The sequence below is a fragment of the Mustela erminea genome, chromosome 7 (assembly GCF_009829155.1).
Source record: "Mustela erminea isolate mMusErm1 chromosome 7, mMusErm1.Pri, whole genome shotgun sequence".
Lineage (NCBI taxonomy): Eukaryota > Metazoa > Chordata > Mammalia > Carnivora > Mustelidae > Mustela > Mustela erminea.
Window position 1 is genome coordinate 3225860 of NC_045620.1, and position 25103 is coordinate 3250962.

Sequence of the window (25103 nt, forward strand, 5' to 3'; positions counted from 1 at the left end):
AAGTGCCGATCTAAGGCCAGCCCTGGGGGGTTTCTGTGATGCCACGACGCTAATTCTTCAGATTTCTTAAAAAATCGGCCACAGACAAAGGCCAAGTGTAGCCTCTCTGTGAAAAAGGTAAAACAAAACTAGATCTTTATCTTTAATCACCAACAACGACCAAGGTCACGTGAGTGACACAGGTGCTTTGGAGAGTGGATGTTTGAAGGTGGCCGGCAGGGAACCCCTCTGGGTCCCTGCCACCCCCAAGAAACCCTTCCTCAAGCCTGAACCCATGGGTTCCCTCTGAGCAGCACCTAGTGATGGCTTTGGGGACATTCACGTCCCCGACCCAGAAAGCCCTGTGCCTTCTACAAACCAAGGCATCCATGACCACAGCCTCCACACCAAGATGTTCTAGAAACCGAGCCAGCGGCTGGGAAGCCACACTCGTCCTCTGTAAATCGTCAGAGATGCACTGTTGCTTCTGATGCAGGGGTCCGAATGGCCCGTGGAACCAGCCACCTGGGCTCCATCTCTTTGCCAAGAGTCCTGTTAACAAGCCGTACGACTGACTCCTTCAGTTGTCTTCCTGACCAGGGAAATGGGAACGTCGGTGTGAAACCTCATGACTCTGTTGTGACGATTCAACACGGGCACGTAAGCAAGCCCTGAGTCGGCACAGCTCGGGCCGAAGGTCGGCACGTCGGGTCTGGGGTCATCACCTGTAAGGGGGCCCTGTCCCAACACCCAAACCGAGTTCCGAGGGTCCTTCAGGCCTGATCGGTTACTCGTGAGCCCCCACGTGCAGGGCCAGACACGACGAGGCAGCATTCAGGAAGGGCCCTGGAGCAGGAGGGCCTGCAGCCCGGGTCGGCGGCGGTGGTGATAGTGCTCCACACCGGACCACACGTGCTTACTCCAGTCTCAGCTCCGCGGAACCAAACAGGATAACCCCCACCAGGAGCCAGCAGGGAAGTTCGCAGACACCCCACCCGGGACACCCGGGACGCTCCTGAGCTACAGACACACCGGACGGCTTGTGGGTGGAGAAGGGGTGGCCGCGGCTGCCGGGGAGGAAGCCCACTGCTCCTTCCGTGCACCGAAGGGGAGCGTGGCCGGCCCCGTCCCCGCTCAGCAGCCGGGCTCGCCATCAGCGGCGCCTCTCTGGAGGCCCTGGCGCTCATCTGCCAAGACTAATAGACTTGGGGGTGCTTCTTGGCACAAGGACCTGGCACCCCCAGGAGCGGGGCCGAGACGGACTGGGAGCCCCTGCCGCTCCAGCCTGTCCACCGACCCCTGGGCTGCTCTTTCCAGGGCCTCTGGGACGAGGTCGCTTTATGAATGAGCGGCGGCATTTTCCAACCTTCTCGTACATGGTCACTGAGAGAGCCCGACTCCCCCTGTCCCCACCCACCCACCGGAGGAAGCAGGAGGAACCCAGGACAAGCTTCTCTTTAAACCCGCAGACATGGCCAGAAGAGGAGGGGCCACATCTTAAGTCTGACAATAAAACCCTGGAATCCCGTCACTTAGGTGAGCTGTGTCCCGCCGCCCCTGACGGAGGGGCCCGCTCAGGCCGGAGAGGGTGTAGGGGGAAACGGGACCGGGACCAGCTGGGACTCTGCACCCAGACCTGTAGGCTCTGCCGCCCATTGGCTTTCGGGCATCCGCTCTGGCGCTGCCCTAACTTTGGGGAGAGCTCACAGCTCTCAGAATAAAACGCCAAACTCAGAGCGTATCCGTAGCTTTCATCACAGAAAGAGGAAAAAGAGCAACAAGAGTTGAAAAACCCAGGCCCTTCAAGAACACCATTTGCAGAAAACGTTTTGAAAACTAAACTCTGCCGGCCAGAGACAGAACTCTCCGAGAACCACTGCTGAAGGGGTTTTACCCCCAAACCGTCCAGGATGTTCACGAGGCAGAACGGCATCCTCTGTACCGGGGAGGCTATCCGTGGGCACGGTGACCACACACCTGCCAGGGAACCCTGGGGCCACGTGGAGCCAGGACCGACTGGTCCTGGAATGGCAGAGACGGGAGCCCGGGGCAGTTTCCCAGGGTTTCCGGGTCCCTCAGCCGCTCCGCTGCCGCTCAGGGCCATGTGCTCCTGCCCTCGGGTTTCTGATGCCGTCTGTCCCCGCGCCCATCAGGACTCCCTCCCAGACCCCTAGAAAAACCTGCTCCAAACCCCAGAAAGCAAAGAGGATGCTGAGCCATTTCCCCTAGATCTACAGGGCTAACTAAATAACCTTGAAAACAGGGATATCTTTAATTACGCCAGGAGGAGAGCTTTTCTCTCTCTCTCAATTTTAAAAGGGCAGATGCCTGAATGCATCAACTTTCCTTTAGGGCTTGCTTCTGTAGCTGGAGTTCCCAGGCAGGGGAGCGTCCAGCCTGCAGAGGGGGCCAGCAGGGGGAGAGCCCGGCCCCACCCCCGCACCTGGGGCAGGAGGGGTCCCTGGCTACTCACGTTTCAAGATGTTTCTTCTCTCCAGCTCCTCCACGGCCGGTCTCTGGCTTAGCCGTCTGCGGAAAAACACCAGAATTACATTTTGCACCATCGTGGCCGCCTGCAGAGTCCACCTGGGCTCAGCCGAGGGCAGAGTCCCCAAAAGCTGGAGGAGGGGTGGGGACCTCTGGGGGCAGCCTCTTGCTGGTCAAGCCAGGAGGATCCTGCCCAGGAGGGAGGTCGCCTTCTGTCACGGAGCTCCTGGGGTGGACCCCCTGCCCCCTCGCGGTGTGCGGCTCATTTTCAGCCCCGCCGATCGCAGCCCCACGGCGGGATGCCCCCCAGGTGGGAGGAAACCCCTCCTGCCCAGGCCAAGCATGGGCGGCCACTGCCACCGCTGCCTCCTGCAGCAGCACCTGTCCCACTCCTGTCCTCAGCAGCCTGGCCGGCAGCCCTGGGCTCGGGGAGTGACAGCAAGCACCGCCCCTCGCCTCTCGTCCACGCCTCCCGGCCCAGCAGAGCAGAGCGGCAGCCGCGGAGGGAGGGGCGCCCCCGCCCGCCTCCCCTCTCCCTCCTCCCCTCCAGCCCCAGCCTGCCCCCACCCCACCGGCGCCCTCCTGGGCAGAGAACCAGCCTTTCCAGCAGCTTCGAGTTGAAAGAGTCAGAGGATCCGGCCAAAAACAAATACATAAAATAAAGAAAAGGCTTGTCAGGAGAAAGAGGCATAATTAGCCACAATTAGTGCCAAGAGCCAATTATTTCTGTATCTCCGACACTGTTGTCCTTGGGTCAGAGCCAGGAGCCGTCCCACTTCCGGACCGTTAGCCTCGGGAGACAACAGGGCCGAGCCCGGGAACGCCCCGACTCTGGGGCCACCGCATTTGCCCCGAAGAGGATGCAGCCTCCAAACGTGCTCGTCTCTTCGGAACCCCTGTCCCAGCACAAAGCCGAGGGCGTCCCCGGGCTCTGCTGCTCCTCCGCCACGGAGCGCGTGGCGCCTGGCGGCTTTGTGTGCGGCGGGTCCGTGGGCGGCCGCTTTGACAGCGCGACTGCAGGTCTGCGGGGACGCGAGCCGCCCCCGGCGAGGCCTGGCTGGGACCCCGGGGTGAAGGCTCCCGACGGGCCCTGGGAGTGGGACGCACAAGATCTGGCTCCCTCACCGCCACTGGCACCGAGAGGTCCCTGATTTCCCAATGCCACTCGCTTGCTCCCTCAGCAAAGGACCAAGGAGGGCTGGCTCTGTGCCAGGCGGTCCCACGCCCCCGGACACGGCGCTCAACCAGCCTCCTCCGCCAGGGAAAGCCCACAGTCTGAGGAGGAAGGCCGACGAACAGTACGAAAGGCACATGACATTCCAGGATGTTATGCCGTGGAGGACACAGGACAGGGCGTGCGACCAACGAGCGACCAGGCACTGCGGGGGCGGAGGGGTTCGTGTGGACCCCTTTCCTCCCAGACCACATGAAGAGGCAGCCGCGGGAAGACCACAACTCTCTAGCCGGAGCGTCCGTCCCCTAACTGCTCAAGACAGGGGAGAGGGTGCAGGGCGGCGGAGGGGCGGGGAGGGGAGGAGGGATCTCGGCAGGCTTCATGGAAGAAGCGACTCTGGGCCGTTGTGGAGCATCCGTGGGGAGGCAGAGCCTGGAGACTAGTAACTGCCCAGCCAGCTCGCCTGAAGCGACACCTGGGGACTGAGGCCACAGATTTCCTCAAACCTGAAAAGCCCCCAAATGCCCACTAGCAAGGCCTTCTCTTGCTGGAGGCCTGTCTTCGCTTCCCCCGAATGGGACCCATCACAGACTTTCCCAGAAGCGTGAGCACAGAATGAGGTAATGCGCTGAGAGCCTGAGAGTGCTAGCTTGGCACACAGTAGTCTCTCAAAAATGTCTCCAGAAAACCCAGCCGGGGAGCTGCCAACTGGCCACGGACGGGGTGCCCAGAAAGGCCTGTCACCCAGTTCCTGCGTCTCTCCAAAGTGCCGACGGCTCATCACCAGGATCTATGCCCCTGGCCCGTGTGCCAAAAGCGGGCCGGGTCCTGCCCCACACTGCGGGGTCCTCCTGGATGCCACCCGGGCAAGGGAACAGCAGGCCCCCAGGCCAGTTCCGACCCAGGCCTCTGGGTGGACACAGGCCCATTAGGGACCCCACCACGAGTGATGGGCGGGCGCCGCCCCTCACCTGACCCTCCCCATAGAGGCGAGAACCCCTCCCTGTGTGGTTCTCCCCGGGGAGAGAGGATCTCACTCACCTCCCGAGGGACAGGGGAGGAGGAGGCCCCGAGGGCAGGGCTGCGTGTCCAGAGGTCCAGTCTAGACTCACTCCGACCCAGGAGGGCCACCCAGTACCCAGGATCCCACTTTATGAGATTCTGAACATCTGCCTTGGCTTCGGCCGACCTTCCTTCACCGCGTGTTCTGGGAGCACTGAGACCCGCGGGGCCCTGGGGACACGGTGGTGAGACACTAGAACCAGTCCTGTGCCGGGGCCTGCAGGTTCCCTGGGGGACAGACGCTCACCCTGTCCCCACACAGCACTAGGATGAAGCCTAGGTAGGGCTGACCTGCTCAGGGCCGGCTCCCAGGAAGGTGCCCCTTTGGGCTTTGACCCTAGGATGAGGAGGGATTCTGCAACTGCTCCTTAGACGGGCTGAGGGGTGTGAGCATCTGTGGGGCAGGACAGCTGGACGGGGCCACAGCCTGGCATCGGGTGAGGGGTCTGTAGCCACCCCAGGAGTCTGAGAAGGCATATGATGGCTTGAAGCAGGCAAGGGTGGGTGGCTTGAGGGGGCACCGAGATTGGATTTGCCTTCGGAAGCCCTGTCTGGGCTCCTTCAGGCTGCTGTCCCAGAAGGGACCGGGCAGAAGTCACCACAAGGAGACACAGGCCTCCCCAGGGCCGGGACCCCGTCAGGAAGCACGGGTGCTCCAGACCCACGAGGGGCCGAGGGCGGGCGGGGGAGGAATCGGCTCAAGAGGACGAACAGGCAAACTCCAGCTCAGTGACCGTCAGCCTAGCCAGTGAACCAGGGCGTGCTGTCCCCTCGAGCGGGGACTCAGCTCTGCTCTCCATGTGGGGGAGGCTTCCGGAAGCGACGACCCCACCCCTTGTCAGAGGTCGATGAGAGAAGACGTGATCAGGTCTTAGCGCCCAGGTTCACCCCGGGGCCCGGCACAGGTGACCCTACGCAGAGACCCGGCGCAGATGAGAGCGTGGAGACCCCTCCCCACGCGGTGCGTCCCAGCGGCCCCGGGGCGGGGGAGGCTCTTCCTTTGGAGCCTCGGTGGCCAGGACCGGCAGACACAGCCCCAGGGCGGCTGGGCCAGGAGCTGGGGGCCGAGGCCTCAGGGAGGGCGTGGGTGTGCTCCAGCCACAGGATTCCCCAGCAACTCCGGGAGGCTCCTCCCTCCCCCGATTCAGAAACGCGCCCCAGCCCAGCCCCGCGAGTGACGAGTGACGAGTGAGCAGCAGGTGCCGCCGGGGAAGACACGGTCTATTTCTGACTCTTCCCACGGAGAAAGCTGGAGTGTGGCAGCTAATTACAGAGCCGCGGGCGGAGCGGCAGCGGGAAAAGGCGTGCCAGGGTAGAGAGAGGCTGTGCCCATCTCTGGGCCTGGTCCCCACCTGTGCACGCAGGAGAGGCTGGGACGCCAGCGCTGGCCGGGGCAGGGAGCGCGCCGACAGGCCTTGGGGGCCCCAACGGGAGGTGAAGGTCTGGAGCACCCAGCCAAGGGCAAGGTGGGGGGCGTGGTACCTCAGGGGACAGCGCATGCACATGTGGGCGCGTGTCCCATGAGCACCTGTCGCCAGCTTGGGCTCCTGGTCCCACGGGGCCCTCCCGCTCTATACCAAACAGATGCCCCACACCGGACCCTCTGCTGCGAGCCCGGGAAACCCGGGTCGGAGGAGATGAAGGGTGAGGGTGCGTGGCAGTAGGAACCATGGCCTCGGGCAGCTGGCTGACCAGATGCCCGTGTGGCCGCACGGGAATAGGGGACGCAGTCGCACCGTCCACGAGGCTCCGGCTCTGCACAAGGCGGTCACATGTCTGCTCCACCCGCACCAGCGCCGAGGGCCACTGCCGAGGGCCACCGCACATGCATAGGGGCTGAAGTCGAGGCCCAGCTCTGCCTCCTGTTAACACCCTCCCCGACCTGAGCCTCTGGTCCTCAGCTGTCACCTGCCCCAGGGACCCTAAGGGGTACTGAGGGGTGAGGACACTCGGAGACAAGAAGCTGGAACAAACAGGGGCCACCACCGTTACTGGTGTCTACCGTGCCCATCGGGTGTGCTGAGCCCAGGTCTCCTCCAGCCTCAACCGTGGGGGCTTTGATCTCTAAACCTGCTGGCAGCCTCCACGCCCATCAGGATCCCCAGGAAACACTCCTCCCTCAGACACACTCCCTCCCTCCCCCGTCAGACACTCACTCAGCCTCTCCTCCATCACTCATTCATACCTTTCTCCATCAGACACACTCCCTCCCTCCCCCGTCAGACACTCACTCACCCCTCCTCCATCAGACCATTGGTGCCAGGCTCCCACCAGCAGAGGCGCAGGGTGGTGACGGAGGCCCAGCCATCAGCCACCCTCATGGAGGTGACCCAGCTGCACCGTCACACAGCACCCACCCTGTCCCACTGCCCAGTGACCATGGGCTCCAGCAGCTGACCTGGGCCAGTGGTGCAGGGACCTCCACAGCTCGCCAGGGTCGGGGCTCCTGACATGTCCCAGCCCCCCGGCAGGGCTGGGTGGCTGGCTTGGAGCAGCAGCTGGAAGCTGGAGAGATGCTGCAGGAGCGTGCTAGCTTCCGTGGGCTCCCCTCCCCTCCGTGGGCACCTGGGCCTCCACATGATGGCCCAGCCTCCAACCACAGCGGCCCCAGCCCGCCTCCGCGTGAGGCCAGTTGCCCCAGTCTCGCTGGACCACGAAGGCGCCTGCGTGGGAGAAATGTGCCTGTGCTGGGTGGGGACATCACCATAGGGCCGTCTGACCTTGGGAAGCATAGCTCGGGCCACAGCTGGCCATGACCCTGGTCCTGCCTCCAGGGCACCATGCCATCAGGGCCAGGCCTGCCTACAGCCCGGACCAGCCAAGGGCCTTCTCCAGCATGGGGCCAGCCCCAAGGAGCCCTGCAAGGCCAGGGGGACTGAGGGTTTAGGTGTCCCTCTGCCCCATCCTCCTGGGGTTGGGGACAGCCTGGCCACCAGACCCATCAATGCTCCACACTCCAAACACAGCAGGCAGGTGTGTTTTGGGCTTGCCTCGTATTTTAAAAAACAAGAGCATGAAGGGACATTAATTAATTTCACCATCAATCATCAAATACGAAATACCCTATTTCCTGACATTCCTGGAATATACAGAAAAATTTCCTACTTGGGTGTCCACCCCTGTCCCCCAGGCACAGCGTGGGGCAGAGTGGGCACCCTGGTGGCTGGCAGTCCCCGCGCTCTCCTCCTTCTGGGCCAGGTCAGCCGTCCTCCCCAGGGCTTGGCCAGACCCCGAGACCAGGACCCCAGAGCTGTCCATGGACAAGGGGCTGTGATGTGGGCCCGACCCTGCTCCTCAGCTGGGAGGGAGGCTGGTGGGGGAGGGTTTTATGCACGGGCCCATCCCCCCAGTCCCCGGTCCAGGGGGTCCTGTGCACGGACCCATCCCAGCCTGCTGCTGCTGAGCGGTGCATACAGGGGCTTGGGGAACAGAACCCCTCTCTCCAGAGCCACGAAGCCCCAGACTTCCTGAGGTCCGTGAACCCCAACGTTGTGATGTGGTCCTCTGCTCACTACCATCTCGCCACCGCTCATCTGCCAGGGAAACTGAGTCACGGGAGGTGAACTGCAGTCACACCCCCTGGAAGGCACCACCTTCACCGCAGTCACCATAGGCCTTCTTGGACCTGCAGCTGCTCGGGGGCTGGGGGTGGTGCTGTCCCATCCACAGAGGCCGAGGCTCCCCCAGCCCTGCCTGTCCCCGTGGCCTGCTCTCACCCACTGGACTCCCCCAACCCCTCCTGTGCCTCAGACCCTCTCACCCACTGACGAGAACCCTCTGCCAAAACCCACAGAACTCCCAAGCCGAGGTCCCTACCGTCAGCTCACAAAACCCCAGAGAAGCCTCTGGAACCACCCCACCCAGCGCTGGCCCGACTCCCTGGGGGAAAGGGCTCCTTCTGCAGAGCACGGAGCCCCCGGGAAAGAGCACCGCTGGGACTCACGCTGGGCCCCGCACAGCTCCCAGGGTGACCCCGAGCCCCCCTCCTCATGTGCCCGTCCCCATGGGGACCAGCTGTGCACCCCGCTTGTTCCTGTACTTTAGCCCCGTCTGGCTCGCCCTGCGTGCCCTGGCCCCCCACACCCCCCGTGGCCTCGGGCTCCCACTCGCCACACCTGCCGTGCCTTCACCAGGGATTTCCAAGGCTCTCAGTGCCGGCTCCACATCCGACTCTTATTCACTCTCCTAGAGGAGCGCTTTCGGGGTGCAGCAGCTGCTGTCAAGGTGGTCGGCGTGCATCTTGGCCCAGGCCACTCAGACCTTCAGTCCCCACCCTGTCACCCTCCAGCTCTGCGACGGGGGCAGTCCTGTGTCCTCTGAGCTGCACTTTTTCCCCTGAAAACAGAGGACGATGGTACCCGCCTCCCAGGGCTGCGGCTACTTAAGTGAACCGGCGCAGAAGCCCGGAGCCCAGGGCCCAGCACGCAGCAGGCCCAGGACGGTGGCAGCTCCAGCACTGTCCCCGCATGGCACTCAGGCTGCAGGGAGTTCAGGGCAGCAGAGGGACAGCAGGCCTGGCTCAGGGAGGAGGGACACGGGTCAGAAGCCGCACACCCCAGCCTCCTGCTTGGCCCTACGTCGAAGACCCAAACCCTGGCTTTGTCCCTGCCTGGGGTTCAAACAGGACTAACGCCCCCGCGGTGTCCACAAGAACGGAGAATGATTCCTTCCACGGACGCAGGGTGCGGTTCGGAGGGAGAAGACGCGGCCGGGCAGACAGCCCCACACCCACGGCCACCGGGCTATTCCAGGAGCTTCTGCCCGGGAACCCCGAGCCCACCACCGCTCCAGCCTGGTGCCACCCCGGCGTGCTGGCCTCTCTGCCTCGGATGGGTCCCCGGGCAGGGCAGTGTCCCTGCAGTCATTCCGTGGGGTGTCCTCCTGCCACACACGGCCCCGGGCCACGCGCTGGCTGGGAGGAGCTCCCCGGGGGCACTGTCAGGGCTGTGGACCCACAGGAACTTGTGACCAGCCTGGGAGGGAAGGCCAGGGGACAAGAGGCCTCCCGAGGGAGGGACCCAAAGTCCAGGCCCAGGAGACAGAGCAGGGACAGGCTGCGGGCTCTGAGCGGGGAGAGGCTTCCATGTTGGGGGACAGCAGCTCCCGCGACCTGAGCCCCCCGGGCCCTTGCAGTCACCCCACATTGGTGCTGTCCTGCGCTGTGGAGTCTGCGCCCACACCTGGGCCTCCGTGGTTGGAGGGGGGGAGGGGGAGTAGAGGTGGGGAGGAGGCGAGAAAGCAGGACTGTGGCGGGGATGTGAGCCTGTGCAGACCCCACCCACGGCCCCACCTGCTGCCTGCCCCCGGGGAGATGGGGGCTGGGCACACGCACAGCCGGGACCATGACTCCAGGAAGTTCAGTGCCGTCCACCAAGATTAGAAACGCCGTGTCCTCTGACCCAGCGGCTCTGGCTCTAGGCGGACAGTTTCTGAAGTGCCCTTACGTGACAGCAAAACGCAGGGCAGACGCTTTCTGCCCATTCAGGGCCTGCACGAAGGAAGCAGTGGCCGGCGCTGAGCTCCACCCACGTGGAAAAGGACAGGCGTGACTTCACCAGCCTTCCACAGGCCCGGCCTGCTGGACTCCGGGAAGAATGGGCAGAAGCGTGAAGACGGAAAATGCAGAATCACGCTGTGGTTAAGGATCTGGGCTCCGGACCTGGCCTGGGCTGGGATTCCAAGTTCTGCACAGATCAGCTCTGGGATCTGCAGCCTGCTCATGGACTTCTCACTGCCTTTTGCTCTGTGATAGTCGGAGGTGTCCACCTGGCGGTGACAGTCCCCAGGTGTCCATTTGGTCCCTCATCCAGGTGCCACAATGGCAGTCTTTTGTAGATGTGATTACAGTCCACAATCAGGTGACTTTATGAAAGGGAGACTATCCTGAATGCTCTGGTGGGCCTGGTCCAATCAGTTGAAAGGTTTTAGGAGTTGGGCTCAGGCTCTCTGGTGAAGACAGAATTCCGCCTGTGGACACTGTGCCTGACCGCTGCAGCCCTTCCCGACAGCCCGTGTCACCGGTTCAGACCTGCCTAGCCAGCCCCGCACTCACCCACACCCACACTGTACAATAAATCCCTATTTGTCTCCTACTGGTTTCCCTGCTGTCCAACCGACACCACCTCCCTGTCTATAAGTGAGGATGACGATCCCACAGGAGGGGCTCTCTCCAGTGCCCCCACTCACTGGCTCTGGAAGCACCGAGGCTCCCAGTCCTGGAAGGCCGGAACCCCGGGGCCGTGCCTGGCCCGCGGCCGCTGCCCCTCACAGTCTGTTCTCCATGGTAAGCCCCTGCCCGTCGGAACAGCTCCCTGTGTTCCCAAACCTATGTGTAGCGGGTGTCCTTACTTTTGTGATTAGGTGAACTAATTAAATTTTACGCACATTGATTAAATGACTTAATATGGGTGTCAAAGGAAAACATTTCTGTGAGAACAGGGTGGAAGGCTTGGCGTCAGGAAAGTGAAGATGCTAAAAACACTCTGCTGGCTAGTGTGGGAGACGGAGTGAAAACGACGGGAGGGAATCGAAAACTCTGGGGGCTTCTGCTCGCAGATCCTTCCTGGCGCCTCTCCGCGCTCACTCCTCTTCAAAAAACCCGACACTAGAACCCGTACGAAGCGCACCCCGCCTCTGCGCCCTCGGGTGCGCGTCCTCGATTGTCACCTGTGTGACTGGGGCTGAAGGAAAGGATTCCGAGCAAGAACAGATCATGTCTATCATTTCTGCTTTTAACCGGATTTCTGAGGCGTCACCGGTGTCTTGCCCTGTCCCGTGTCCCGTGTGGGCCACAGACAGGGGAGCAGACGGAGCCCCAACCTGGACGACACACCATCAAGGTAGACAGAAAACAAATCTGCACTTGAAAGCCTCCTCCACCAGCCCAGAGGACTCCTACGGGACACGCAGCTCCATCGATGCACGCGGATGCAGCCGGCCCTCAGCGCTCAGAGAGGTGAAGCAGGGGCAGGGTCGGGGCAGCGGCACCCCTGTACCCGGCGTGCTGGGAGCACTTCCCGTGTCCCGCCTCCCCGCACTGTGTGTCCCTGCATCTCTCACGCTCGCGTAGCTGACCCCTTCCTGTCCTGTCCCCTAGTCCTGAAGGCCCTGCCTCCATTCTTCCCCTGTCCCCGGAGCTCAGAGTGGAGGGTGGGGCACAGAAGTTGCTCAGGAAGGGAGTCCTTGAACTGAGAGGTTGTCAGAGTGGGTAATCACTGAGGAAGGAACAACAGCGTCTGTCCACACCGCAGACCACCTCCCCCCCAGCTTCTTGCCACCTCCCAGCACTAGAGCATATGTGGGGCACTCGCCTGAGCCCATGGAGACTCCTCGGGCCAGATTGCTTTAGAAGCTGCTGTTGCCTGCCATGGAATGTTTCCATTCCCTGGTCCATCAGCTTTCTGGCTCCTTCCCCTCTCTCTTCATTCTATCTCCACAACTGAATTAACTCGAACACCCACGGTTAGCATGGTGTGTGCCTCTGGGACTTACATGCGATGTCTGGTGCTCCTGCAGCCATCTCAGACCACGGAGGATAAATGCCAGCGTGAGCATAACCGAGCAGGAAGACAGGAGGAGCCTGGGCTCTCAGTGACTACGGAGCAACCACAACAGACCTCACAGTCTGCAACTATTCCATGAAGCGAAGTGGCTCCAGGCCCGGTGTTCAGAGATAGCCTGCCAGGTCAGATCTCAGCTCTGTGACAGCCTACTCATGCGACTTTGAACACCTACCTAATTTGTCTGAGCCACCATCCCCTTAGCCACAAAATACAACCGATCTAGCACTTACATCTTGGGCTTCCATGAACGCAGGCGAAGCAGAGACCGTGGCACAGAACACAAATTTAATAAATGTTAATAAAGGCCCCGTGGCATCGTCACAGCTACAACCACAACTCACAAGGGTTAAGCCCCGATGGCAGCTAAAGCAAGAGCCGGTGTACTCAGTCCCTAAAAATGTGAGCAGGCAGGAATTCCACACCCATTCCCCAAGCTCGGACAGTGGGAGGCACCCGGGCCCCGTTGCCAGTCTCAGCCTGGGGACCTTTAAACCACCAGACCCCCTGCTCCGGTTTGGGATTCGTGTTTTATTGATACTGAATTATGTCATTTTGCTTTTTCTTACAAAACACGCTGTACTTTCTCTGACAGGTTCCCAAGCAACCAGGAAAAACTAAGAGCAGCTGACCCCAGGCCGACTTAAGGCCACGGGCTCCCTGCACAATGGCCCAAACACGGGAGCCCGAGCCCCACAGCCTGGCGCTCCGTGCAGACCATGAGTTCCACCCAAAGACCAAGATCTACATGTATGTTCTTGGAGGATTCCATGTGTCAAACCCTTCCTGATTTGGAAGTGCTGTTTTCTGTTGCTTAGCTACCTCCGTCTAAACCCAGAATGTGCAAGACCCATACCTTACATCCAAGGCTCTGACTGGACCCTGCTGGCCTTGCCGGCCGCCCAGGCCTTGTGGGTGCCGGGCATCCTCCCTCTGGGGCAGAGGTCACGTCCTCCCCTCCCCACATGCCACAGGGCCTGCTCACAGCCCTGCCTCTGGTGTTTCTTTTGCATTTTTGCAATCAGTCCTTGACTGCCTCCATAATGGGAGCGTTCCTCCTGACCTTGGAGGCTGTGTCCTGTTGGCGGCCGGCCCCTCACCACCACGGTGGCTCGGGCAGGTGCTACCACGCTGACAGCCAAGAGGGTTTGGCAGGATAGAGTAGACCCGACCTCCTGGCACCTTGAGCTTTCTAAACGGAAATAGGAGCAAAGCCGCAGGAACAGGCCTGAGACCCCGAGAGGGCTGGGAAGCACGTCAGGCAAACCTGCTTCCCCGGAAATGGAAAAAGGGCAGAGGAACAGCTAAGCAGAGTCTCTGCTCCTAGGATCTCAGGATCTAAAGAGGGTCACAGGGAGCTGCCTGCCTCACGTGTCCCAGCAGAGGGCGTCATCCGTCCTGTGACACAGGCGGTGGCAGCATCGCGAAGAGACTGTGTGGGGTCTGCGACGTCTATCCCCGTCCCCTGCCCCGTCCCCTCGAGTCTCTGCAGACGGGGCGCCGTGGGAGGCTCCTGACTGGGCTGCAGGGCCGGGCTCCAGTCCCCTGGAAATCGGACGGGGCTCGTGGGCGTCAAAGGGCGGAGGCCGCTGTTCCCTAAGTGCTTCCCGTGTGTGAGACTGGGCGTGAGAGTGACGCTGCCAGCGGTGACCGTGACGAAAGGAGTGACAGACAGGAGGAGGATGGGTGAGAGGGTGATGAAGGTCCTGAATGATGCTGAAGGTCGGATGGAGGTTACGCGGAGACGACAGAGACGCTGACGCTTGCTGACGTCCGGGACCAGCCGGCTTACACTGTCGCCGCCATCCTTGGGACGATAACGTGAGTACACGTGGCACCCACGGGTCCCCTGGACCGGCCCAGGGATCGGCAACCGGAAGGGGCTGCTTCCGGCGGGAACGGACATGTTCTAGAACCAGCCGTGGAGGCACACGACGGTACACACCCCCAGAAAGCAGTGAACTGTGCACTTGGGAAAGGTGAACTGATCAGTGCAGAAATCACAGCTCCGGAAACTGACGACAAAAGCACAGACTCGCTCTCCCTGCGCGAGTCCTGCTGTTCCCCGGGCTCCCCACTTCCTGGCATCTCAGGCATCTTCCGTGTCCTGCCCCGCGGCCTCCATCCTGCAGCCCCACAAGACAGACTCTTCTGGAAACATCCCTGTTGTACGGAGGAGGACAGGGAGGTGCAGGCCAGGGAGGTGGCCGCGCGCGGTCAGGCAGCTGGAAACCAGGGCCCGGACGGCAGCAGAGGCCTTCTGGCCAGAGCTGAGACCTTCAGCTTCCCCCCCCACAGTCGCCATCTGTGATCGAGGTGAGCCGAGAGGCCTACCCCAGCTCTCAGAGCACAGCTGTGCCCCTGCCAGAGGGAGAGGACGCTTCCATGGGGCACCGGCGACTACACTCTGGGCCTCGGGGATGCTGCCGCCGCCGACAGCCGATGAGATGCTGTGCGTTTACAGCAACTCCACGGTCGAAAATCCCCACGCGCAGCACCGGCTAAGAATGGGCTTCTCAGAAAACGAGTTTGCAAGGGATTTCATATCACAGGTCCAAAGACGTGACCCCAGGCCAAATGTGGCCCACCAGTGCGTTCTGTGGGGTCCACACACTCGTTTTTTAAGAACGTGAATAGGCTGCCAACATTTAACTGAAGGAAATCCGCGACACTGCCAGGTTCCATTGAATGATCCCACTGCCCTGGTCCTACGTGCTGGAGGGGACGTCCACGCTGTGGGCGACGGCAGCTGTCCCTTTCAGCGAGAATACACAGTCTCCACCTGCCACATGTCCTGCCCGGCCCACGAGCTGTGGAGACACAGTCTAAGCCCTCCCCCGCCAGAGAGTCACAGGTCAAGAGGCTTTGTCGCTGCAGATAACTCCACTCCCCCTCCTGAAAATGCTCAGGAAGAATTCTGGAGCAGCCCTGACGTCCTAATGTCTGCCAGCCTTCCAGGGACAGTGCGGGGGCGCGTGGGGGACTCCGACCCCAGTGCCTGAGCACCTGCAGCCTAGTCTGGTCAGCGGGCTGGAGAGCAGCCGTGCAGCAGGAGACGTGTGCCGTCCCCGCCAGGACAGCCCCGGGACGGACCCACGCTCCAAAAGCAGGAGCACCCACTGTGGATCTGAAGAGGCACATGGCCCACGGATGTGTTGGTCACACACCAAACCGGGGAGTGGAATCACTGCTTGGAAATATATGAACGCCCCGCTACGGACAGGATGCCTGTCCGTCCATGTGCACACTTCGTGGAACCGAATTCTTACTGAATTGCAGCCTTCCCCCCGGGGCGGGGGGGGTCCACCTTGATGTCCATCCACACACCTACCTACACAGCCACCTAACTGTCCATGTTTCTTCTTCTTTTTTTTTTTTTAAAGGTTTTATTTATTTATCTGACAGAGATCACAAGTAGGCAGAGAGGCAGGCAGAGAGAGAGAGAGAGGGGGAAGCAGGCTCCCTGCTGAGCAGAGAGCCCAATGTAGGGCTTGATCCCAGGACCCTGAGATCATGACCTGAGCCAAAGGCAGAGGCTTTAACCTACTGAGCCCCCCAGGTGCCCCTGTCCATATTTCTATCCATCTCTCTGTCCACTTACCCACCCACATAACCGCACGACTGTCCACAGCCCTCAGCCACGTCCTCCCGCTACCATCCAGTCAAGTGTTGCTGGCCGAGAGCCTGCTTTCTACCAGGCACGGGGCTAAGGCATCAAAAGAGCAGGACCTTCCCTTCTCTGCCTCGGAGGGGCGGGAATCATACGAGCGGATCAGGGGTCTCGGACCAGGGAGGGCCCATGGCGCGCTTCAGGGCAGCCAAGGCAGTAGGTGCCGAGGACTCTGATAGGAGCAGAGCGGGGCAGGGGCAAGCTCACGGCCTCACTCAGCCACTCCCCAGCTACGATCAGCTCCGAGCCTCAGTTCCCTCATGGGCACAACAAAGACGGTGAGATCCGTCACCCAGGGCTCAGCTGTTGTGACATCACGAGGTCCTGAGCCCAGAGAGGCAGTGGGGGAAATTCCAGTGACGCAGCGCGCCCAGCACACGTCTTTCATTCAATTCCTAAATGCATGACCTCAAAGGCTAATAATCATAGGCGTGATCCCACATTTTGTGCATTTGGGATTCACAGTGAAAAGGAAAGCCGGTTATAGCTCCGAATTACGTTCCCCACACAACTGTGCTGCTTCTTGCTGAAGATACCAGGCTGTCAGTTTTGTTTCTTTGTTGTTTTTTTGTTTGTTTTTTTGGGGGGTGTTGTTTTGTCTATTTGCTCACGAGCGATCTTGGACACAGTGCGCTCTCCATGAGTCTATTCATCTACTAACTTCCCTCCACGTTCTAAAAACCCCTTTGGAAACGGACCCACTGGCAGCTTTGGACACCAAGCCAGCGCTCCGGCTCTCGTGCCCCAGGGAGCCGAGCTCGGGCTCTGAGGGTTCTTGCCGAGGCTCAAGCTGGTCCTGGGAGGGCATTCTGCCACCAAGGGGTGGTCCTCGACCCAAGACCTCTCCCGGCTGAGTCCCACGTCAGCCGCTCAAACTCTACCCCTGACGGATCGGGGAGAGCTCGGGCCCGGCCCTCCTCGGCGTCCGGGAAGATCGTAGCCTTCGCCACAGCCTGCTTCATCCGAGCAGAAACAACTCGCTCCTACTATGTCAGCCCCAGATCCCAGCTTATGCAGCCAGGCCAACAGCTCAAGCCCTGCCGGCTTTCAGAACAAAGAAAGTGGATTCCAAGGCCCCTGCATTTTGCTTTCCTTGCATTTAATGCTGCCCCGTTTCCAGGGGATTGAGAGGTCCCCGAAGGTCAGTGAAAACGTCTGTGAAAACAGCGAGAAGTCAGAGGGAAGACCCCTGTAGGAAATGAACGGACAGTAACAGGGAACACACAACCGCGCGAGACCCGCAGTGGCCTTGATGCTGAGCTGGTGTTGCTCTTGGCCACAAGCCATCCCTTCAAAGCTGCCAGCAGAGGCTCCGCACAGGGTCCCCCGTGGTCTACACACGCCTTCCGCAAGCTCACCTACACTCTAGGTTAACCACGGCTAAATGTGCCAGGGACCCCACTGACGCGGTCCAGAGGGACACGGAGCCTCCCGCGCGCATCTCCCTTCCTCCTTCCCGGGTCCCCTCCCCCGGGGCACAGCATCCAGGTCCACCCTGGTGGGCGAGCTCAAGCCCTCACCCCTCCCCAGGCTTGATCTCTCCTCCCCTGCTCTCAAGTCCACGCCGTCCAGCTCATGGCCCGTGTGACTTGTCTATCTCCTTGACCAGCAGCCCCTGCAGGACCGGTGTCCACTCACCCCATCCTGCCCTGCACTCGACCCCCCACATGTCAGCAGAGCGGTCTTCCTCAGGTGCCCTCACCCCAACGCACCCCTGCTTGTGACCCCTCAGGGGCCGCTCACTGCCGCTTACAAAGACCAGACATCTCTGTTCACCACTTAGCGCCAACTTATTGAGCACCTACTGAATGCATCAAGGACACACCAGTGACAAGACAGACAGGATCCCGGTGTCCTGGGGGGAAGGGGACCCTGAAGCGGCCAACAAAGAGGCGATTTTAAGCAGCAGCTGATGAGGACAATAGCGGCATGTGATTCGAGCATTGGGGGGGGCAGGGTGTGAGCATCGGGGGAGTCAGGGGGCGGGGCGGTCATGCCAGGGCCCGGGGCTGGGGGGGACACCCGAGCTGGGCCAGGGACAAGCAGAGGCCATTCCTTGTGGCTGGGGAGCATAGAAAGCCCACTCCCAGCCGCCCTGGGCCCTCTGCCCACCACGCCCCTCCACAGCTACGCCATGTCCTCACAGCCACGCTGGTTCAGGACTTGGTGCATTTTAGCGGGGTTTTGGGTGTTGTGGGGGGATCTCAGCCTGGGACATCCCTGTGCTCCTGCCTGCAGGTTAACCGATGCCTGCGGGTCCGTCAGAATCGCGCTCCGAGCCGCCCGCTCTCTGAGGCCCGTCCCCATCCCCATCCCTGCCCGGCCCCTCCCCCCACTAGACCCTGCAGCTCTGTGGCTGGGTCACACGTCGCTCTCAGCATCTCAGAGCGAGCCTTTCCGTTCCCGTCCCCCAGAACCAGACATCCCGGTACTTGGGGCTGAGCACGCCGCACGCATCCAGGAGCTGCTGGGAAGACCAGTCCTGTCTCCCTGCAGCCTCGGCGTCTCCCTTCTCTCCGCGTAACGTAAACCCTCGCCTTCAAGCACAGCGGCCACAGAAAAAGTCAGGGTCGGGGGCAGAATTTCGAAGAGTTTGTAGGGACGGCAGCAAGTGCCATGGTCAGGGGGGTATTCCGTGCAGGCTGAGGCCGGGCCCGGGTCTGGGGGGTGGTGCGCTGGCTTGCATGGGGCTGGGGATCCCACCATGGGCCCAAGAGCGGTGTTCCCTGCATGGATGCAGCGACGGTGCCCAGGGTCCCCAGGACCCGGGACACAGAGCCGAGGCCCGGGGCTGCTGCGGTGGAAGCAGGTGGACTCAGCCCAGCCGGGGGGACGTTAACAGGACACACACCGAGGGGACCGCTCCACTAACAGGACACACACCAGAAGCTTCAGCTGCAGTAGGTTTGTACTTTTGTACTCTGTACGCAAGATGGGGCCGGACGCCTGGGCCTCAGTTAGGGAGGCCCCGTGGCCAGGGGCAGGGCTCTGGATCCTGCTGTCTGCTGCTCACTAACTGGGACGTGGGGACACCACTTTGCCTCTCTGGGCCCAGTTTCCTCCTCTGCAGGGCAGAGACAACAGTTCCGGCCCGGGACGTCGGTCAGGCGGAAAAGCAAATGGCCCAGTGCCCAGCGCGGTTCAACCCGGGTCAGCCTGACTCTGGGGTCGGGCAGGACCAGAGCCCCACACAGTGGTGGGTCACCGGCACCAAGTCATTAACATGTGCTCTGACTGCGGATGACGGTGCCGACCTGGTCATGATGGGAAGGCAGGGTCAGGAGAGCATCTCCCAGAGAAGCAGCCCAGGTACCGTGGGGAACCCCCGGGAATGCCCATCTCTCGGCACCGTGCTGAAGGCAGAGGCTGGGAAGACTCGGAGAGTCGACAGGTGCATCGTCTCATCCGCAGCGGCCTCGGGGCCACTGCGCACCCCCAGCAAAGCAGAATCTGCTGGCAGATGGGAGGGCGCGAAACCCGCCACCTCATTGGGGCTGGGCCAGATTCCACAGTCCCTTACTCCTATTTCCGTCTATAGGAACATTAAAGGGTCATATTTCAAAATCGTATTCTTTGAAAGATCTGTTGTCATTTTAATTGGGGAGGAAAGATTCTTTGTTGTTAGAGGTTCTCGTGTCTGTGATTCTTAGTGACGCTGAGAGCTTCTCCCCTCCCCCGTGTTTGCTCCCAGCCTCGCTCCCCTCCAGGCTTGCCCACCCGGGGACCTGCTGGGGTCCGGCTGTGCTCCCCGACAAGTGACCTCACTCCCGAGGAACGAGGTTGTCTCATTCCGAGTGCTTTTCCTCCTCCCGCTCTTCCTGCTTTACTTCTCCTCCCGTTTCTGGAAACGCAGCTCATGAAAATAACCCGTAAAAAGGAAAACACGGTCGTGTGAAAATGAGCCTTGTCGCTTTACTTTAAAAGTAAAGATCTTGAGGGAAACTCCCCGTCTGTTGAGTGTGGGAGGGAACAGCAAAGCTGGCAGATGCGTCTGCTCCTTCGAGATGAGACACTACTAAAAACCAGCATCTGAATTCGGTGTCGCACCACGGAAACCCTTCTGACAGGATGCTAACGTGGCCAAATCTCATATTCACTGAGGGGGCTTCCATAAAAAAAAATATGCATTTTTACTTACTTTTTATAGTAAAATCTGGAAATGATTTTGAAATCATGTATAGAAAAATCACATCCCATGGAGATAAAATAAAGACCTGAGGAAATCCAGGCAAAGGGCATAAAAGAGAAAGTCAGATGCAGACCCACACCCCAGACGATACAACAACGTTGCCACAGTAGCTGCACACTTGGCTCTGAGCACCCTGGTGGCCAAAGCAAAAAGGGAAACACGATGAACTCCAAAGTGTACATTCTCTCTTTTTTAAAGAGCCTCCACACCCAGCATAAAGCCCAACATGGGGCTTAAACTCACAACCCTGAGATCAAGACCTGAGCTGAGATCAAGAGTCGGATGCTTAACTGACAGAGCCTCCCAGGTGCCCCTAAAGTGTGCTTTCTCCTTAAGATACTAACAGGCAGCGGTCGTGGAGAGCACAGCATACGGGGATCCCGAAGCCCCAGAGAACAGTATTCCCAAGACCCTGAGGAAGAGACGCAGCACATCTCAGGCAGCAGGGACACTTGGTGAGGAAGGGCCCTGTTAGAACAGAGACTCCTTCTTGGGAGATTCAGAGCGGGGTCTGGGAATCTGTCTCCACCAAGCTCCCCAGCAATCCAGATATGCAGGAGTGGGCACAGGCGTGACCAGACGACCAGTCACCCGTCCGCACTTCCTGCCGTGCACCCGCGGGCAAGGGACGGCCCTGGTCTGAGCCAGCGCTCACCTGAACGCCAGGTGGTGGAGAGCGGCTTCCCCGGGGAGCCCCTGTGAGGCTTCGAGGGGAGACTATCAAGCAGCACTCCAGGAAGCTGGACGGGACTCCACATACATGTCCCCAGCGGCCATCATGAGACGGTCCTGCAGGAGGCCCGGGGGCCTGAGCCGAGTGGCTCGGGAGGAGCTGGGTTCCCACCCTGCAGGGCAGCAGGGGGTAGTGGTGGAGCAACATTTCTTCAACTGGCAAATATTTACCGACGCCTGCTGCTCTGAGGACAGCCCCCCACGTCCCCGCAACGATGCTTTTTCGGCCCCGTCCGAAGGAAACGCTTCTTTTCCCACAATTAAAAGTCTTTTTTTTTTTTTTTTTTTCCGGGTTAGCCCACAGAAAGAACAGTTTCTCTAGTTTTGAAATTTTGTGTCCACAGAACAGGGACCCTGAAAGGGACCGTCACCACTCCTGAGGCTTCAGTGGAAGGTCCCAAAGCTGGTGCTCAAGGCCAGACAAGCCCGGGATCAAGCCCGCGTCTCCATCCCCGACCCCCGGGACGTCCGGCCTCTTCTTTCCGGTTCTGCGGATTTCAGGGTGGCCGTGGCAGGTGTGGGGCACTGCACACAACAGTAGGTTTTTTTGTTTTTTCCAATTTTTTTTTTTACCCCGGGAGCCTGGGTTTCCATGGAGGCTGAGTGGCGGCAGACGTTCTGGATGCGGCTTTGTACAAAATGTACAAAGGCAGCAGCTCGAGGATCGTTTAACTCCCGTGTTCACACGCTAAGTACCAAGTCCCGAAGGACATGACCGGGCCTTCGTCAGCTTCTCACGACGCGGCCCCCGAGCGCAGAGGCCCCACGGGACAGCTGACAGAAAGTTCGTGTGTCCCGCAGGCTCCCCGTCTCCAGGAGGATCATGCAGCAGCCGCAAATAAGAACACACGAGAACGACGCTGGTGCTGCCGCGTGGCCCGCAGGCCGCTCTGGCTTCCAGGAGAGCGCGGGGCAAGGGAGGGGGGCTCACTCTGTCCTCTGGCGCAGGCGACCATGAAACAAGGGGTCCCCCAGCCAGGCACCTGCCAGCAGCAGCTCCATCACCCCCCAGAGCGCCTCCTGCCGGGAACACGCTTTATGCTCTTGCAAGGACCGACCGTGGGGAAGGCGCTGTCCCATCTCCACCTTACAAGCAGGAGGGAGGTTCAGAGCCAACAGCGTTTGCCTGAATTCCCACCGCCGTGACCGTGAGGTTGGGCTCGAGGGGCCTGTTCTGGGCATCACAAAACCCCCGCCCCGCTCACAGCAGGGGACACTCTGCATCATCTCTGCCCCCCATCCAGACAGGGAAAAAAAGGATTCTGCACCCAGGGGCCGCCTGTGTTGGCTGGGGGCCCAGACATGCCCTGACGGAAGCCAGAGGACTATGAGAATTGCAAAGCCCTGAGATGAACGAGCCTGGAGCTGTCCTGGAACACTTCCCCGGGGGGCTAGGCATGGGCTCCAGGGGACACACCTGGAACCGGGGAACCTGTGGGCCCCTGAGTGAGTCACTGAACCCCTCTTCCAGGCTTAATGTTCTCATCTGTAAAATGAAGATAAGACACCTGTTTCAGGGGCGCCTGGGTGGCTCAGTGGGTTAAAGCCTCTGCCTTCGGCTCAGGTCATGATCCCAGGGTCCTGGATTGAGCCCCGAGTCGGGCTCTCTGCTCGGCAGGGAGCCTGCTTCCCCCTCTCTCTCTATGCCTGCCTCTCTGCCTACTTGTGATCTCTGTCTGTCAAATAAATAAATAAAATCTTAAAAAAAAAACAAAGACACCTGTTTCACTCGGCTCCCGCAAGGATGGAATTAAATGAGGGAAAGCAAGCAGGACTTACGGCCTGGGGTCCACCCGGAGAAACGCACACAGCCGGGTGTCCTTCCCCCTTAAACGCCACGCCCCTGACATAGTGCGCGCAGGTCCCTGACTTTGGGCATGATTTCCAGAACACCCCTGCCATGTGGTGAGTGGGGCTGTGGGTTCCTAACACACTGCCTGCCCTCGCACACACATGTGCACGTGGTCCTGAGGGGCGCCACACTCCCGCATCAGGGGAAGCCTCCGACGTCCCCGAGTCCCCAGACCCTGCGCACGGAGCCGGGGACGGTGCCCACCTCACCCCCAACAGCCCCGGGAGCGCTCCAGAGATAAAATCTTCAAGGTCTGGAAATTAAAGAAAATAAAACAAAATAGAAACCCCCAATACACTGGAGGGGGACGGGCAGGTGGCGTGTTGCCATGGCAACCAGGGCTGAATTATTCAGCACGCACTCGTGAAGACCCCAGAAGGAGGCAAAACAAAGACAAAGGGATCCAATTAACTGTTTTTGCCGGGAAGCAAGCTGCAGACCCTCTGGGGACCCGACATCTCAACTGCCCCTCTGAGGAGCCCCAGAACTGGACCTGCTTTTCCATTTCACACCTGGCAAAGGATGCCTAAGGGGCTGCTGGGTTCTCGTCCAAGGTCGAACATCAGTTACAGCCTCAGCAAGTCATGGGGGAGGTCCAGTCCAGGGCATGTGCTCGGGGAACCTCTGCAGCCCTCAGGTGGGGCTCCTGGCCCCACCCCCTCCCACTTCCTCTCTGCACCCACAGACAGTGGGGGGGATGGATCCCTGGGCTTCTCTTACACCAGGGGTCCTCATGATAACTTTGTCCTGGGTTTGAACCAAATATACATCACGGTTTACTATTTTCCTTTGTTTTTAAATAAAGATTTGTATTTATTTGAGAACGAGAATAAGCACAAGCAGCCAGGAGGGGTCGAGCGAGAGGGAGAAGCAGGCTCCCCGCTGAGCAGGCAGCTGGACACGGGGCTGGATCCCAGGACCCTGAGATCATGACCTGAGCCAAAGGCAGACGCTTAGCCCATTGAGCCCCCCAGGCGCCCCATTACTTTTCTCTTTAAATCAATTCACTGAATTCTCTATTTTGAAAGAGAAACTTGGTTTGTGTATCAAATAGAAAACCATCCTGAGATGGCAGAGCTAGAAGTCAGCTCAAAATACTTCAGTGAGGGAATAAACGTTTTACCTCTGGGTCGGGAAGGATTTTTTGAACATGACACAAATGGCATGAACCACAACGTACGTGAGAGGTCAGCAAACTACGTCCTGTGTCCTGCGTTTGTAAACACAGATAGGCCCACGCACGGCACACGGGCTACTGGTAGCATTAGTACTGCGAGGGTAGGGTTGTGCTGATGCGACATTCGGGTCCACAGAGCCTGGAAGGGTTCCTCTCTGGCCCTTTGCAGAGAGACCTGTGGACGCCCAGAGGATACGGCTGGAAACCCGACAACCTTCCTGCACCCAGGAAAGTGGGAACGAAACGAAACACGAGTCCCCAGACTGAGAAAGAAATGGAAGCCACGATTTCCCAAGTACACTCCTAAAATTATTAAGATGGGAAAGGCAGCAGGTTAAGTACATGAAAAGAAACCAAGCAGCTGATTAACACTGATTAACAGTCTCACTAGAAATAAGACAAAACCAAGCCTGCGAGCACACGACCCAACAAGACCAGCGACAACGCTCGCCAAGCTGGACCAAACAGCATATGCTCCTGGCCATGGTGACAGGCTCAAGGACAAGCACGTGATACGGACTTGTCCAGTTTAGTCCTTCTATCCTCTGGGTCAAAGGGATTGGTTCTGGAATGGAGCCTGGAGCTTCAGGGATTAGGGGATTAGGGGGTCAAGTAAAAGAGCCAGAGAATGAAGCCACACAGAGCACGAGAGAGTCAAGAAACAGAAGCAGACCAACTCCTGCCAATGCCATCCAAGCACCTGGATCCAGCCATGCCTGCAGCACGCACAGGTGCTGTGAGCCCCGTAGGGCAGAGAGTGCCTCTGTGTTGTTTGCTATGACACCCTAGCATCCTGCCCAGTGTCTGCCACGTCGTATTATTCAGCAAGTAGCTGCCGAGCGTGTGACTGTGTAAATACGGCTTGTGCCCCAGTGGAGAGAAAGGAGCAGTTTGCGAGGAAACGGAGGCAGAGCGCGGCTCAAGACGGCTGTTCCACCATGACCCAGCGTGAGGGCAGGAGGCCCCATTCCGGGCAACCCGCTCCCCCTGGCTTCTCACGTGAGCCTCACAAGCCCCGGTGAGGAGACGGGGAATCTCCTCCATCGCGAGAACAGCAGGAAAAGAGAACATGGGGCTCCTGCTCCAGCAGCAACACCGACAGGGCAACGAAGGCCAGTCCCTCCGGCGTCTGCAGACCTGGAGGCTCTCGTCACAGCCCCCTGAACCGCGCTGCAGTTTGGGAAGCAGACTGTGCCGCTCTTCACGTGACGCGCTGGTCCAG

At 60.1% G+C, this 25103-nt stretch overlaps 1 protein-coding gene across 1 annotated transcript in view; it reads right to left on the bottom strand.

The window, feature by feature from the left end:
• The window catches only part of PHACTR3 (phosphatase and actin regulator 3), a 198268-nt gene that overhangs the window by 6203 nt on the left and 166962 nt on the right, over positions 1 to 25103 (bottom strand). Inside the window, exon 9 of the mRNA XM_032350182.1 lies at positions 2453 to 2508. Coding sequence (XP_032206073.1) covers positions 2453 to 2508 — 56 coding nt within the window. The remainder of the gene's footprint in view (positions 1 to 2452; positions 2509 to 25103) is intronic.